Source organism: Eulemur rufifrons, chromosome 9 (assembly GCF_041146395.1).
Source record: "Eulemur rufifrons isolate Redbay chromosome 9, OSU_ERuf_1, whole genome shotgun sequence".
In the NCBI taxonomy this organism is placed as follows: domain Eukaryota; kingdom Metazoa; phylum Chordata; class Mammalia; order Primates; family Lemuridae; genus Eulemur; species Eulemur rufifrons.
Genome location: NC_090991.1, coordinates 40,454,044 through 40,471,391, shown reverse-complemented (window position 1 = coordinate 40,471,391; position 17,348 = coordinate 40,454,044). Strand labels below are relative to the sequence as shown.

The 17,348-nt window shown below is 36.0% G+C and overlaps 1 protein-coding gene across 1 annotated transcript; it reads right to left on the bottom strand.

Annotated features, from left to right (window-relative positions):
* Positions 1-1,851: 1,851 nt before the first annotated feature.
* On the bottom strand, positions 1,852-16,278 carry MEIOC (meiosis specific with coiled-coil domain). The gene is made up of 8 exons (XM_069481531.1): positions 16,213-16,278; positions 15,521-15,643; positions 11,565-11,722; positions 9,723-9,827; positions 6,626-8,498; positions 5,922-6,056; positions 2,722-2,902; positions 1,852-2,081 (listed from the first exon to the last, which is right to left on the bottom strand). The coding sequence occupies exons 1-8, from the start codon at positions 16,276-16,278 to the stop codon at positions 1,852-1,854; spliced, it is 2,871 nt and encodes a 956-aa protein (XP_069337632.1).
* Between the last annotated feature and the right edge of the window lie 1,070 nt (positions 16,279-17,348).

Below are 17,348 nucleotides of genomic sequence, written 5' to 3'. Positions count from 1 at the left end.
TGTTTTTTGTTAATAGACTGGTATTTCATTTCTGATCACTATCATATAAAAGCTTCCTTAGAATTTTTATTCTAGTTTGCTTGGATTAGCATAAAGGCAAAGCAAAAATTTCATCTTTGAAGGAGGTCAGGTTAGATCCAAGGATATCTGAATGGCATTGATTTATCTACCAACATTATTACTTATGTATTAATAATGAAATTTAAAACTTAGCATAAGTTCTCATCACTTAAATGAAATCCGATTGATTTTCTGACATGAGTGACTCTTAAGGTTAGAAACTAATACAAATGTACAAAAATGAAACCAAATATTTTCACCAAAGTAATTTATTTTTTCCTGAGAGAATAAATTCAGTACAATATTTGCTTTCATAACATCCAACATGTCTTATGTCAAACTTAACCACTTTCTATGCAGTGACTGTGGTGAGATGATCTATTTTATTTGACTACCCTCAATGTAATTCATTTGGGTAGTTCTAAGGCATATCAGTGATCAAAATGTTTCTCCCTACAGTTACTCCTGCATTCTCAATCAGTTTCTTCCACACATCATCTAAAGAAAATTTATGTGGTGTGATTACACTCTTTTTTTTTTTAATACCAGGATTTCTAAAACTAAGAAAAACACCAACATTTAAAACATCAGTGTTTCTAGTCAAGGATATTTCAATTAAATTTCATCAGTACATTATATTATTAGTTTAACTCATGCTAGAAATGTTAAAACCCAAGATCTTCTGAGTCACATAATACCAACATTTCATATTAATGAATAAATTACTCGGGTTCCATACAAAGATATTAAGTGATGATAAACAGAAAAAAGCTAAGCTTTCAAGAGCTCTTTTAAAAAAAATACAGAAGCAAACTAATGAACACAACTACACAAAATATACACTAACCAATTGCGAACTAAACTAAAGGTTAACCTTAAAAAAATACATTTTAGAACTTCGTGATACCCTTATAAAAGGCAACAAACTAAGGGTATTAAAACAATAGTCATTATTTTAGTTACTGTGCATCAAGTCTAAAAGATCCAGATAAAGGAAATGTTTTGTTTTGATTCAATTTAAATACTTTAAAATTGGAAATATTTAATAATTGATAGTATAATTAAATTTTAAAGAATATACACAAATGATTTGAATAGGTTTTATATTCAGTAACTTGAATGGTTACACTGGCACTTTTATCACTAATTTAGGAGAATCGGATGCATTTCCCTCCATATTCTTAGGTACTAAGATTTCAAATTTATAAATATGGTAGTATTTTAAATATTAAATTTTTACATGAATATTGGGTTTATCCTTATTTTCCTTTGTTTCCTAGGTATTATCCAGTTTTATAAGGAAAACACTTTTATATCACAATCACAATGTGGTTACTAGACTGTAGCCATAATTGGGTTACAGTCACTTAGATTCATTATTTGGAATTCTACTTACTAAGGCAGACCTAAATGAAACTGATCTCCTAGAATAACTTCACATTTGCATTTACCTGCACGGCAGAATGTTCACATTTGCATTTACCTGCATGGCAGAATGCATCTAAAGCAATATTTTAGCCGTTAGGAAATATTTAATTTACTTAAACAAACCTTGTTATCTTCAACTACTAAGAACTCCAAGAGTAGTCAACTTCTCTGCTGAGTTCACTTTAAACTGTATGTGATTCATTCCAAATAGAAGATTTTTAAATAGGTTAGACTTCATTAAGCTATTAACTTTAAATCTGAAAGAAAATTAAGATACTGAAAGTTTGACAAGTTCATTAAAATTTTTTAGCATGTCTTGATACATTTACTTTTCAGCCTTTTATTCTTTCTGCTGGCATTTCCTTAATGTTTGTTTGTTTCACCTCTCTGGTTTGCTGGATTGCTACTATTTATGCTTTCATGGACTTTGTCTTCACAGTTTACTGTATCTTGTAAAGCCTTTTCCACATCAGTTTGGCCAGCTGTAGTGGCTGTTTTTGGCAAGGTCATCTGCAGTGCACACCACAGGGTAGTGCGTGCTTTCCGAGTTGCCACACACATCTCTTTAATTGCTGAAGCAAGGGCAAACACATCTGTAAAAGAAACATTCAGGGTCATTTCATATTAGATACCACTTAAATATCCTTTAACTCTTAAAGCCTGGTGCTGTTGCTACTAAATAATCAAACATTATTTATTTATTTATTTTTAGACAGGCTCTTGCTCTGCCCCCCAGGCTGGAGTGCAGTGGTGTGATTATAGCTCATTGCAGCCTCAGCCTTTCCAGTAACTGGGACTAGGACATGTGGTAGCACTGGCCTAATTTTGTAGGTTTTTTTTTTGGTAGAGACAAGGTCTTGCTATGTTGCTCGGGCTTCAAACATTATTTTTATTACAAAAGGATGACTACTGATTGAACTAACCAAAGTACTTTATTTTTAAAATACTTAGAAGTATTGATACTTTATTTCTGACTTGTGTGACAATGACTATACATACTTTGGGTAGAACACGGACTGTGTTTTATTAAGACAGTTGTTATAATTAAATGGATAAAATTAACAAAATAAGTGAAAGTAATTTTGAAATAAATAATGTGGACACCATTTACCAATTTATTCTTTAGTTAAGTGTTAATTTTATAAAGCCAACTTATTAGCCTTAGAATCTGCTTTTATTAATATTCAAATTATCACATTGCCTTTTCAAAAGAATATCCATTAACATTTGTACCTCTGTCATCTTGGCATCTAGGAACTCCTTGCCTTTGCCGATTTGAAGCATTAACAATTTCATCCTTTCTACGTGACTGTACAATGTGAATGGACTCCAAGTGTCTATCGAGAGCAGCAGAGATATTGGCATGAAGGGGAGAGCTTCGAAGACGTTCCATTTTGCCCAGTAAAGTCACAACCTGAGGGAAACACTTTAAATATTGATAAGGCCCGTAACAACCACATTATCCTGCCATAAGCTTAAGTAAAAACAAACCTTCAGTGAAACAGAATAGAGATGATAGCAATAAATATTCATTCAGTAAAATAAATGAATACTTACTGTGTCCTGACAAAAATGGAAAGTCGGTCTTTTATGCCTACTTAATTCTGAAAATGTTCAGGAGTTGATTACTGAGAATAAGCAACAATGAAAATGTTAAATATCCAAACATTTCCATGTCATTGACAGTGCAAATGTAAGATCTGATATCTGATTCTGTTTTTGGCAAATAAGAGACTAGCCTGCAATAGAGCATTGTTAGGAGGTATCTTAACCTAAAGAAAAAGATTTGAGCTAAAAGGGAGAAGTGTTAATTAATCCTGATCTCAATAAGTCTTTAATTTTTCTAGGCCTGTGATGTACCCCTTTTGGAAATCAGAAATATTCAGATAATAATATTGACTAGTAGGCCGGGCGCGGTGGCTCACACCTGTAATCCTAGCACTCTGGGAGGCCGAGGTGGGTGGATCGCTCGAGGTCAGGAGTTCGAGACCAGCCTGAGCAAGAGCGAGACCCCGTCTCTACCACAAATAGAAAGAAATTATATGGACAACTAAAAATATATATATATATAGAAAAATTAGCTGGGCATGGTGGCGCATGCCTGTAGTCCCAGCTACTCGGGAGGCTGAGGCAGGAGGATCGCTTGAGCCCAGGAGTCTGAGGTTGCTGTGAGCTAGGCTGACGCCACGGCACTCACTCTAGCCTGGGCAACAAAGTGAGACTCTGTCTCAAAAAAAAAAAAAAAAAAAATTGACTAGTGATAGTTTTAAAAATCCATAATACAGAAAATACTGATCTAAATTGACATTGAAATAATATAAAAACGAATCCTATAATTGTCAAAACTGTTAAGGAAAATTAGGAAATTTCTCAATCCTCTGGTTAATGGAGCTTAAAAAAGGGCACTAGATAGATTGGTAGAGGGAGTATGTTTCATATGCCTAACTTGTTTCAAAATCTAAACTTGGAAAGTGTATGAAAAGAGACCTTTTTGAATAATTAGGATTTAAAGATCAAGTACGTATTATGCAATAACTGCATTTTGAAGCAAAATGATTTAACATTGGAACTTGGTGTTCAGTGATTGGAGAATGTAGGAACAAAACTTCTCAATTAAGAAACTAAAGGCACCAGAATGAATGCCTCTCCAACTTCACACTCATATCAAGTTTCTTTGGAATAAGTCTATTCAGGGTGTTAAATATTTTCCTCTCAACGGCACATCAGCCAGATCCTTGAGGATAAAACAAAACACTCACAAAAAACTCCAAGGAACTACTAATTATATATTTTAAATAAGATAATCATTTTGAGTAAATGGTAAGTATAAAGAGTAAACAAATTTGCACAGATGATTTTTAATAAACTTTAAAAACTTTTTTGAAGATTTTTTCAAAATTCTACAAAACTGACAAACTAGAAAATAGTAAATATTTTTGTCTCTTGTGTATTATTGAAATAAGTTTGCTAAATATAGATAAAATTATTATAACAGCTATAAACATGCCCTTTTAAATAAATGTGAAGCATAAGCAATGCTGGAAAAGTATATGAATATCTACAGTATGTGATCTTTAGGCCAGGTGCAGTGGCTCACGCCTGTAATCCTAGCACTCTGGGAGGCCAAGGTGGGAGGATCGTTTGAGCTCAGGAGTTGGAGATCAGCCTGAGCAAGAGTAAGACCCTGTCTCTACTAAAAAAAAAAAAAAAAGAAAAGAAAAAATAAGATGGGCATGGTGGCGCATGCCTGTAGCCCCAGCTACTCTGGAGGCTGTGGCAAGAGGATGGCTTGAGCCCAGGAGTTTTGAGGTAGCTGTGAGCTGGGCTGACACCACCGCACTCTAGCCCAGGTGATAGAGTGAATGAGACTCTGTCTCAAAAAAAAAAAAAAAAAAAAAAAAAAAAAAAAAAAAAAATCTGGCTGTACCCTATGTTAGTATCTGAATATACCATGGATAAATTCCATTGTACAAATTTACAAATTGAATAATAGAATTTCAATGGACCAAAGCTGAAAACTAGGGAAAATCAATCTTTTTCCATGGAAGCAGTTCATATCTATATTTTAAAGATAGCATGGTACAAGTAAGAAACGGATGTTCAATAAAACAGATTTAATTATTATGTTGATTTTTCTAATTCCTAAAATGGCTTTTATTCAATCATAGAGATAACCTGTTTTGCTGTATGCTTTTTCCTAAGAATCTTTATCAAATCTTATTTGGAAAACAGTGTCAGTTTTTAATAGAAGAAGGTCAAAAAATAAAAAGTGTACCCACTCTATTTAAGTTGCTTAGAAAATTCTGAAATTACAAAGGAGATAATAGGAATAATCATTTGTTAAATTACATAATGGCTTAACTTCAGGATTCTTTGCATTTGATTTGAAGTGATATACTACTTTTCCAAACAAAGGTATTTTGTAAAATTGGGCATACCTACCTACTCGAGTTTATCAGTCTTTAATACATAGTTGGATATACTTTCATGTTTGTTAAATAACTCAAGAATACAGAGTTAAGAAAATGAAATACAGTACTTCCCTATTAATTTACCATCTTATAAGCATAGCTTGTTCATCAAGCTAGAAAACAAATGTTTGTGACTAAGAAATGGGACTTTCCCTATAAATAATATTCAAAATGGTTTTTGCTTTTAAAAAAATTCTTTCGGTTGAGGATTAATTAGCACCATTGCCAATTTGGGTTTGAAGAGGAACCATTTAAATTACTAAAAATGCTTTTTAAATGATTAAGTGGGGATATTTTCCCTTTCTTAAACATTAATCATAGTTCTAGGACCAAACATGGGAAAGACTATATTTAGAGAATTACATGTAAATGCGATCTTAAAAGCCTTCAGAGCTTGTTGAAATGTTTAAAAATTTTATCAAGCAATTTAAAAATCCATTATTGGATATTTTTACAGCTTACTCTGGCTTGTTCTCGAAGTTCATCCACAATTAAGCAATCAACTCTAGATGGGTTGGAGGTCAGCCTTGGAATTGGAGTGTTGTTGGTACTAGATACTTTTTTTCCTGGATAATTCTTGGCAAGGGCTAATTCAGTCTGTAAAAAATATATATAATTTTTAGATGCTGAATTTTCTTAATATGATTTGACCATGAATAATAATTTTCACAGGCCTAAGAAATAAATAGAACATTACCCTTTTAAATAAAAATTCTGTTTTGGTATCAAAAGGCAACAAATGTAAATGACAGTACCACAGTATTTTTCTGTCACACCTAATACATATAAAATACCTGAATACTCGAACCGTTTAATACTAAAAAAATTCAAAGAAATAAATTTTTAACTGTTAAGGGAAAAAAATCTTCATTGGCAAAATAAACCTTAAAAATTAGAATATAAGTGACAATTATTTTAAAATCTGAAGCATTTTTAGTCTTTAAGTAACCTACTTAATTCCTTAGTCATGAACTTAACAAACATTGCACATTATAGAATTCAGCTTGAAATTAGGCAAGTATTCTTTTTTTTTTTTTTTTCTTTTTTTCCTGGACAGGTAGTCAGTATTGGATAGGCAAGTATTCTTAAACTACACTAAGTAAACAAAATGAAGACAGGCAGAGGGAACATACTAAGTTACTCCTAAATGGTTAACTTTGTGTTACCTTTTTTCTCTCCTTTTCTAATGCTCTCCATTGTTCACAGCACTCTTCTAGACGAATATGAAGTCCACTGGCTGCTCCACTACGGGTTTTAATTGGTCTTTGAAATCCAAAAGTTGGCACGAAACCAGAAAAGGAATTATCACCGTACATCATATCATTAAAATAAGGGTATAAATGGCTTAAATCATCATAAGAAAACAAATCATAGGAATCCAACAGTGGAACAACTGAATGGCCAAAGGGGTGGGTAGATCTTAGGGGAAACCCATTTGAACCGAGTTGTTGAAAACCCTGATTATGCCTTAAATCTCCCATCATATAATTATTAGAAAAGCATGATGCCTGTGTGCGATTCACACGGCTATTAATATTGTTGTCTCCACTTCTCTGTCTGTGGCTATTAAAATGACCCTGTGACTCCAACAGATCTTGATATGTATTTTGAGATAAGCCATCTAAATGCTTTGGACCTTCCTCAAGATCATAATGTCCACCCTGGGGCTTGGCTTGAAAATTGTGTTTGTTTACATTTTCAATGATCCCGTACTGTTGAGCTGAATAGTTATCACAAAATCCATTTGGCTGCTTTATTTTTTTATCGGTAACTGATTCAAAGAGATTTTCTTCTCCAGTTTTTGTCAGTCCTTCCATGTGACTGATAGATTGAATTCTTTCTGCACCATTGTAACTAAAATCAAAACTAGAAAATGCTGAAGGGTTTTCTTGGCAATATTTCTGAAATAAATTGCTATTTGGGGTTAAATTTGTGGATGATAGTTGGGGGAAATCTGAAGAATGGTTAGAACCTTTTGAAGCTGCACTTAAATGACTATTTAATTTCATCAAGTTACCTTGATTTCGATAAGGAATAGGAGTGTTATTTTTCGTTTGAACATTCATCCAAGTTGGTCTGTTTAAATTGATACCTCCTGAAGATGCTGCTGAGTTTGTTAATAAATTCACTGATTTAAAATACTCAGAATTTGGGGGATCAGGTTTAGCAAACTGTTGCTTTTCTGTGACATTAGCAAAATCATTATTGGCTGGACAAGCTGTGTGAGGTTTTAGTCCATATTCTGATTTTAAGCCGAAATCAGCAGTGAATGCTGCTTCCTTTGCAAACTGTTTTTCTGTCAGATGTGGTGTAGTTTTTGGAAATGTGAAGTTCTGCTGGTCCGGGATTGTCTCCTCCATTTTTTTCTGATTTGCTGGTTTAACCTGAAATAACTTTGTGTAGGTGTCTGCTTCTACAGTTGGTGTTTCAGGTGTGCCATTGGCTAATTTTTTACTATCTTGGATACTAAAATTTGAACATTCATTAAGCTTAGCCTTATTAGGATGAACATATTCTGGGTATCTACAATAATCTGCATTTTCATTGTATCTATTTAATTGGGAAAGAAATATCTCTGCCCTTTTTTGCTGTAATGGTGCTTCAAGAATTTTAGCACATACTTTCTCTCTTCCATAAGAGTAAGTATCAACTCCTGATTCTTTTATGATGTCAGACAGACCAGTTTGTGGTGTAAAACAGTTTTTGATAAATGAATATTCTTGGAATGTTGTCTTAGCTGTATCATTTGTCTGAATATTGTAACAGTTAGAATGATCACTTCGTGAAAGGTACATCCATTGTTCTTCAAGGTCTAAACCAGTAAATCCATGATAAAGTTCATCTACTTTTTGTTGTGGTGTGAGATTACTATTATGCAGGTATTGCTTTTCCACTGCTGACACAGATTCACCACTATAAAAAGCTTGCTGAGAGATGGTTGTATCTATTGGCCTTTTGGTTTCTGTTAAAAGGTCATGGTGATCTGCAAATCTGCTTGTGTTCATTGGCCAAACTGACTTTAAATTGGAGGAGCAGGTCCTAGAACAAGTAAATATATTTAATTACAATTTAGGTTTTAAAGACTTTATTTCCTCAGTAGAGAAGGTAAGAAAGATTTTCAAAAACATTTATCTTGCCCCACCTCAGCATTCTCTAATCCTTTCCAACCCTGCTTTATAAGCTACCATTACCTCCAAATAACTCTCTATCATGTGAAATGTGCTATATACTATACAAATATGCATTTGAATCTTACTATGTCTTCACTGTACTTTCCCCAGAGGCATTAACTAAGGCCTAAGGTTAAAAAGAAAAGTCTCAGGCTAGTGACTTCATGGTCTTAGATGAATTATTTATCTATAATAAGCAGAGAATAAGTTTTTCCTTTGATTAGATTATTATATAAAAGCATTGGTGACCAAAATTTTTTGATGGAAAAAGATGCATTTTGCTTAAACTATTTTTGAAATTAAAATATTTTAATTGGTTTACATGTGTGCTGCATACTTCCGTATTTATGAAATTGGGTATTTGGGTAACATGGCTTCCACACACAAATAAAACAATTAAGACATAGGCTGGGCAAGGTGCCTCACTCCTGTAATCCTAGCACTCTGGGAGGCCGAGGTGGGTGGATCACTTGAGTTTAGGAGTTCAAGACCAGCCTGAGCAAGAGCGAGACCCCATCTCTATTAAAAATAGAAAAAATTAGCTAGCTGTGGTGGTAGGCGCCTGTAGTCTCAGCTACTCGGGAGGCTGAGGCAGGAGAATCGCTTGAGCCCAGAAGTTTGAGGTTGCTGTGAGCTAGACTGACATCACAGCACTCTAGCCTGGGCAACGGAGTAAGACTCTGTCTCAAAAAAAAAAAAAAAAAAGTTAAAAAAATTTCTACCACATGAATAAAAAATCCATTAGCTATAATGAATTTTACTTTTGGAGATCTATGTATAAAACCTCCTTGGAATTTATACTCTTTAAGCCAAACTTTAGCTCATGAACTCAAGGGAAGTAGCTCTGAATTATACAAGAATAATTTTCCAAATGAAAGTTTTTAAGCAAATAAAACCTTAGATTGAACCTTCAATTGTATGGCAAATACTTCATCAAAATCAAGACTTCTCCTAGACACAAATACTTGCATTAAGATGTCTACTGTCAGATGATCCACTACTAAGTAACAATAAAAGTTAATGAACAGGGTATTCTAGTACATGGGAATTTAAAAGTTTACAATACATTACATAGCTTATATGACATACTAACCCTTCAGCAAAATATGGCTGTGACTTATCTTGTTCTTCCAAAATGTTAGACACAAGTCCATATAAGTCTGTTTCACTGCCATAGTCATTTCTTTCAGTTTGAATCCTAAAAATAAATGAATATATGTAAACTATTTTATTCATGCTGAAGTACAATATATTGATTTATCTTTCTAGACTTATTCTACCATTTTTTTCTATAAAATATTTGAACTGAATCTTGTCTTCAAAATAGTGTTGCAAAAAGAAAAAAATCTGGACTGAATCTACACCATCATTTTAAATAGAGGGGAAAAGAACTCAAGAATATTTTCCACTTTGGTATGGTATCTGTCCTACATAAGTATTTCTCCTTCATTTAAAATCCTATGTCTACCTCACAATGTATGTTTACCTCTTACTTCTCCTACAATATATGCAAATACAAATAGTATTAAGTGACTAACATATAAGTCTCTGACCTATGATGTCACAGATATACTTGGTATCATAGCTACTCCTGAAAGCATGTCTGGTCCTATTATACATCATTCCATCATCACCTGCTCAGTTTCTTTATTTGCAACTTGAAAACGATATGAACCTGATGCTCTATTTTTGTGACTCTTTATGCTGGATAAATATTGGATAAAATAGTGATATTGGATAAAAAAGTGAAATGTGATGTGGTCATCCTAGGTACCACAGCAATTTCCAGTTGTCCCTTAAATGTAACTGATTTGGGGACTATCCCTAAATCCTTGCCAAAATAGTGACTGGATAGAGTTCCATGTATCCAAAATCCACCTAGTTACTGATACTGTCTAAATACAAAATGTAAAATCCACAAGCACATGGAAAATTGGTATCTTTTACCTCTATGGTTTTGGATAATTTCTTCCTAGAAGTAATATAGGTTGAATGCTTGGGACCAGAAGTGTTTTGGATTTTGGATTTTTTTGGATTTTGGAATATATGCATTATATCCTCATTGGTTGATCATCCCTAATCCAAAAATCCAAAATCTGAAATACTCCAATGAGCATTTTCTTTTGAGCATAATGTCAGTGCTCAAAAACTTTCATATTCTGGAGCATTTTGGATTTTGGGTTTTCAAATTTGGGATGTTCAACCATATATTGTTCTAAATTGTAACTTCTTGTTTTTTCATATTTTATTTCCAACATTTCATAGTGTTGAGATATTTTAGGAAAAAACCTTATATTTGAATAACACTCAAATATTTAATTGCTCTTCATAACATTTGAAGGGCAAACATTAGTAATATAGTTATTACCTGTGGGATAAATGATCACTTGAGATATTAAGAAACTTGTATTTTGCAAGGGTATGTGACTTGCCAAATTATTATACACTTGCCAAACTGTCTGCCTATAAGTCTAATACTTTTTTGACTACATCATGTTACTTCATAAAGATTCAATATGAAAGCTTGTTTTTTGTATAATAAGGTATTAGTATATATCTAGAAAAATATTCAATGTAACATATACCAAACTATTAATAGTTATTACTGGGGAATGGGGAGACAGGGTTAAAATGGACTCTTAACGTTTCTTGACATATATTTCTGTAAAGTTTAAATTTTTTCAATAGCATGTATCAATTGAAAAAATATTTGTTTTTTGTAGAATTATATAGTCTAACAAAATCATTATTTTAGAGAATTTTCCAAGAATTGAAAATTTTTAACATCTTTTAATTAATAAGATCCAGCTGGTCATGGTGGCTCATGCCTGTAATCCCAGCACTTTAGGAGGCTGACATGTTCATGATACAGTTCCTATGTAATCAAACTTAAAAACACCTCATTTAGCCTGAGAAATCTAGTTTGCTAATTTACCTGTTCTTTACGTTGATCTGAGGATTAGACGGTTGTTTAATATCATCTCCGTAAGTAGACCATGGTGCATAGAAAAGTGAAGAATCAACAGAACTTGAATATTCTGTTGATGAAGAAAGTGGAGTATAGGTCTGCCTTAGGTCTACATTGTCTTCACTCTGAAATTTTTAAGAAATGTTTGTATATCAGACATATCTAACTTAATTTATTACAGAATATTAGGGAAATAATAAGAAATCAGAGGAAATAACACAGGTGTAAGAGTTGGGAGAATTACATTCAAATCTAGACTTAACTTAAGCTTACTTTATACCAGAGATTAGCAAACATTTTCTGTAAAAGGCCAGAGAGTAAGTATTTTAGGCTTTGCTGGCCGTTAAGGTCTCTGTTGAAACTGCTCATCTCTGCTGTTCTAGCACCAAAGTGACCATATACAATACAAAAACAAATGGGCATAGCTATGTTGCAATAAAACTTTATTTACAAAAACAAGCACTGGGCAGATCTAGCTCCTTGTTGCTGATCCCTGGTATATAAATGCCTACAATTATTGCAGTTTTAACTTTTTGAACAGATGAACATTATGTGGATACTAGCAGTGTTATTTTAAATCATGTACAAAATTCAGTCTTAATGCCCCCAATTTGTGCAAAAGTTAATGTACATTTATATAGAATTTTGAAATTTTCAAAGAAATTCCACATATATTATCATATTCAGTTAACCTTGTGCCATAGGTATTATCTCTATTTTAAAAAGGAAATTGAGGCTACAAGTTACTAAGGCAAGATGTCACAAAACTAAAACCAAAACTCAAGGTCTTCTTACTCCTAGTCAAGGGTCTTTTTTTATAGTCTCTTTAACTAGCAGCCTAGATTCTATTTCCAATAGATATTGTAAAAATGACATGTAAACTGTTATGAGCTCTTCAGAATTGTTTTTTTTTTTTAGGCTAGTCAAGTGAAGCAGTGGGAGTGAAGAAGGAGCAAATGAATCTGTAACTGGTTATGATCAGTTAGTTGTAAATACCGCTACACTTGGACCAGCTGCTCTTCAGAAATTTTAAAGGTATTATTATAATTAGAAGAAAAATATTTTACAAACTAATTTTTCTTTTTTTTTTCCTTTTTTTGGTGAATGCTTCCATAATGAACTTTGAGTAAATAAATAAAAAGTTTGGATTTTAAGATTTTAATGAATTACTTAAAACTCCGCCTTTTCCAAAAGGGATTGAGGTACTGTGAAAATAATTAAAAATAGAATGAAGATTACACTACTGTAGACATTGTTTATTCTAGAAAAAGCTTCCTTAAAGAAGTCTTAAAGTATAGATTCACAATTTTTAACTCGCCAAATAAGGAACTATTAAAACCAGAGATGCAATAACTATAAATATCTAGATAAAAACACAATGGAAATAGTATTTTCTTATACTTATGAATACCAAAGACATATAATTTTGGCTAAAAATATTTTCTAATTGCTTTCATTATTTTAATAAAAATTTATATAAGAAAAGACATGTTTAGATCAAAGTATTTCTAAATTTTTGTTCCTCACAGACATGTTCATTGAAAAACATTTAAAATATATAACACTGGCCGGGCGTGGTGGCTCACGCCTGTAATCCTAGCACTCTGGGAGGCTGAGGCGGGAGGATTGCTCAAGGTCAGGAGTTCAAGACCAGCCTGAGCGAGAGTGAGACCCCGTCTCTACTAAAAATAAATATATAGAAAAAATTAGCTGGGCATGGTGGCGCATGCCTGTAGTCCCAGCTACTCAGGAGGCTGAGCCCAGGAGTTTGAGGTTGCTGTGAGTTAGCCTAATGCCACAGCACTCTAGCCTGGGCAACAGAGCAAGACTCTGTCTCAAAAAATAAAAAAATAAAATATACAACACTGATTTTACACTATACCAACAAAATGTGAAAATTAGAAAAAAAATACCTTCCAAGCATTCATCTTCAAGAATCCCAAAATATTTTACAACCAGTTGTTTAAATTCTGGTTATGATTACTAGTTAAAACCTACACATTATAATTTTTCTGCTTATAGCTTATATTATGGTAACTATTCTCAAGCTGGGAAAACTGAGGCACAGAAGGGATTGTGCTGAGAGTGCCACCAAAAACTACCTTTCCAGAATTTCTGTTAGCAGCAACTTTTACAAAGACTTTTATCTTTAGTACTTTTCTTACTTTTATCCCTTTAGTTCTAAAGTTTTCATCATAGGCCTACTTTAACTCGTTTTTATGAGTGAAGTATACAAAGTGACATAAATAATTGTTCATCTTTTTTGAAATAGTTGATTAAACAAAAGGAGCATTTTCAGGTTATGTAATATCACATGAGATAAACAATATTTGAAAATAAATATATTTTGGGAGTAATCTTTCAAGCATATTTTACATTTTAAAATAAATTTTGGCTGGGCACGGTGGCTCACGCCTGTAATCCTAGCACTCTGGGAGGCCGAGGTGGGAGGATTGCTTGAGGTCAGGAGTTCAAGACCAGCCTGAGCAAGAGTAAGACCCCGTCTCTACTAAAAATATTAAAAATTAGCCAAGCAACTAAAAATAGAAACAAAAAATTAGCCGGGCGTGGTGGCAAACACCTGTAGTCCCAGCTACTCAGGAGGCTGAGGCAGAAGGATGGCTTGAACCCAGGAGTTTGAGGTTGCTATGAGCTAGGCTGATGCCATGGCACTCTAGCCCAGGCAAGAGAGTGAGACTCTGTCTCAAAAAAAAAATAAAAATAAAAATAAATAAATAAATAAATAAAAATAAAAAATAAAATAAAATAAGTTTTGAGTATTAGAAATCAAAATCCTTTTAAATGATTGATTTAACTTTTGTATTCTTAGATAAAACAAGCAACTAAAGTAACGTGGTGGAGTCAAACATAATTATACTTGAAATATCTGGATCCTTTTCAGTTAAAAGCATTTATGGAAGCCTGAAAATATGTAAGTATTTGGGGTGGGCATATTAATTATGATAACTGCAAAATGTATCACTTATATCTTTGATATACTTAAAACAACCAACTGAAATTAAATCCAAGTAAATTTTAGTAGGGATGTAAACATGGTGGAGAGCAGTGGAACTCTGGTCTTGGGAATGAAAAGACTTGGTTCCACCTGCTTTGTCATTTAGGGCACAAATCAAGCTCTCTGAGCCTCAGTTTCTCAATCTGTACAGGGGGCATAATACTATACAAGATTCTTAAGTGTGGATTAAATAAAATAATTTATTTCTAGATATTGTTATAATTCAAAGTATAACAATATCAACATTGATGTCCTGGTTAAATAATTTCAAATGAAAATGACTTACATTGCCCTAAGCCTAATTTAATGATTAACAAAGCAAAATGTCTTAGGTGAGGTAAATGGTAGCATGTAATTTAAGACATTGTTAAATCTAGAGAATAAAGGAGTAAAGAAAATTTCACCTTAAAATTATCAAAAGTATGTTTGTGCCAACTTGCAATAATGCTTGCAAGAAAAAAAATTTTTTTTGAGACAAGGTCTTACTTTGTTGCCTGGATATCATGAGGACAGTGAGTGGCATGATCGTGGCCCACTGTAACCTCAAACTCCTGGTCTCAAGCGATCCTCCTGCCTCAGCCTCCCAAATAGCTGGGACTATAGGCACGGGCCACCAGGCCTGCTTAATTTTTTTTTAAAAAAACTGTTTTGGTCTTACTAAATAAAAGTGGATTTTCTTATGTTTCTGTAGACATGTTATGTGAGGACAAGATGGAAACAAGAGTCAATGAAAAATCTTATTCCTTATTTTTTAAAATAAAAGTATGTATTCTGCAAACTCTATTTAAAACGTCACGTGTTTTCTGGTCCTGACGGGAGAGCCATTTAAACCCCTATGAATTGGCTTGGGTAAATGAATTTGATTTAGAATAAATCGTCTAGCAAACAGTTGAGTTTATGAATGAACCTGCAATTTGTAGCAATCATAGAAGGAAGTGGAGCCAGTCAACATCACATCTGTTAATCTGCTGCTGGTGTCGGCACTGAGGTTCCAGCAGCGATTCGCAGCTCCGCGGAATGCTACTTTAGGCTGCACAAAACAGGAATAGGAAATGGGAGAAAGTCGTCACGCAGTGCAAAGCCAGACTCCAACGGTCGGATGACTGTTCCATCTTGGCTGTTAGACTAACTCAATTGCGAATCCTCTCAGAGGGCACTCATTTGCGGACCCGCGTTTCCGTCCCAGGCTGTCCCCCTCTTCCCTCCAGCCACCTGCGGCCGACCCGAGCGCGGCACTCGCCGGCCCTGACAGACCCACACGTCCGGCCACCGCCCCAGCGCCGCCGCGACCCGACGTGGAGGACGCGGCGGCCGCCAGGACGCGTCGACCTCAGCCCCGGCTCGCTGGTCTGGTCCACCCGCGCCGCGTCCCCAGGCCCCTGTGGATCCTGTCGTTGCATCCCCCGCCTGTCCCCACTGCCCGGCTGGGGCGCCCCGTTGGGGCTCCACACCTGCGACCCTTCCTCTCCTAGTCGGCCGCGGCCTCCTCAAAGAACCGCGTCTGGGGACACGCCCGCTTCTCAGCCTCTCCTCCCTGTCGCCATCCTCCAAGCCTGGCCTCCTCCCCTGCCCCCGACGCTGACCGTCCTCACCCGTTACCTCAAGTCCCTCCCTTAGGCCTGGGGGGTGAGGGGGTGGGCAGGTGTCCCCTCCTGTCACCTCCATGGGGACCCCCAGCCCCTCCTGGACTAGGTACAGCTCCTGGGGTACAGGGGTGAGGGGAGCGTCGAGGCCCAGCTCCCTCAGCCCGCACCCCGCCGCTGCCGCCGCCGCCGCCCGGGTGCTGACTGGAGCCGGTCTGTGGGTAGAGGGGTCAGAGAGGGGAGGGAGGGACAGGGGGAGAGGCCGTTACAGTGCCTACCCCCGGGCTCGCGACCAGGCACGCTACCCGGCACCGGCCAGCCCAGCCCTGTCCTGTGAGCCCCGCCCCCTGCTTCGCACCTCCTCATTGGCCGGCTGCCCAGCCAACAGGCGACCGCTCCAGGGCCTGTTACCCTCCGGAGACAAGGCTAAGAAGGGGCGGTTAGCCGACCTTACCCTCTGGCAGCTTCTGAACTTTTCCCGCTCAAAGTAAACGCGTTCAGTATTGGCCTGGGCTGGCAAGCCCCAGCCCCAGATTGACTAATAGGGCAGCGGAGGGGCGGGGCGTAGAGGGCGGAGAAAGGAGCGTGAGCCTACCGGGTGGGAGAAGTGAGGCAGGTGCTCGGAAGATTTGAGAAGTCGCTCAGCAACTGGCAGATAATCCTAAACCTATCCGTTGCGCACCCATTGCCACCATTTCATTTTTACCCTTTGGCTCCTCCCCTAGCTCCCAGAATCCTTTGGAGCTGCCCAGGGACTACAGGACCTCGAACCCGCTTTCGGAGGGTGAGGAACCCCTAATGGAATTGGGTGTTGTTGTGAGACCCCCTTCTGAGGGAGAGCCGCCCTCTGTCCTAGGCCTTGCTTCAGTCAGGATGAAGACATTTGTTTGTTAATGTGACTCTTGAAAAAGTTCACGCCGACCCTTACTTACCATAGAGAAGTCATTTCCAGCACCGAACAAGCCATTCACATTGGCAGTCCATTGGGGGTGCGATGGTCTCAGACAAATGCAAGTTTTTGTGCGTAGACACTGGTAAAAAAACAACAAAAACAAGTTTGTGTTGAAATATGGAAGTGATAAAAGTAAACACCTTTAGGCTGTTTATATTTAAAATAAACACTTGAGAAATGCTCCAGTAATTTAAATGCAA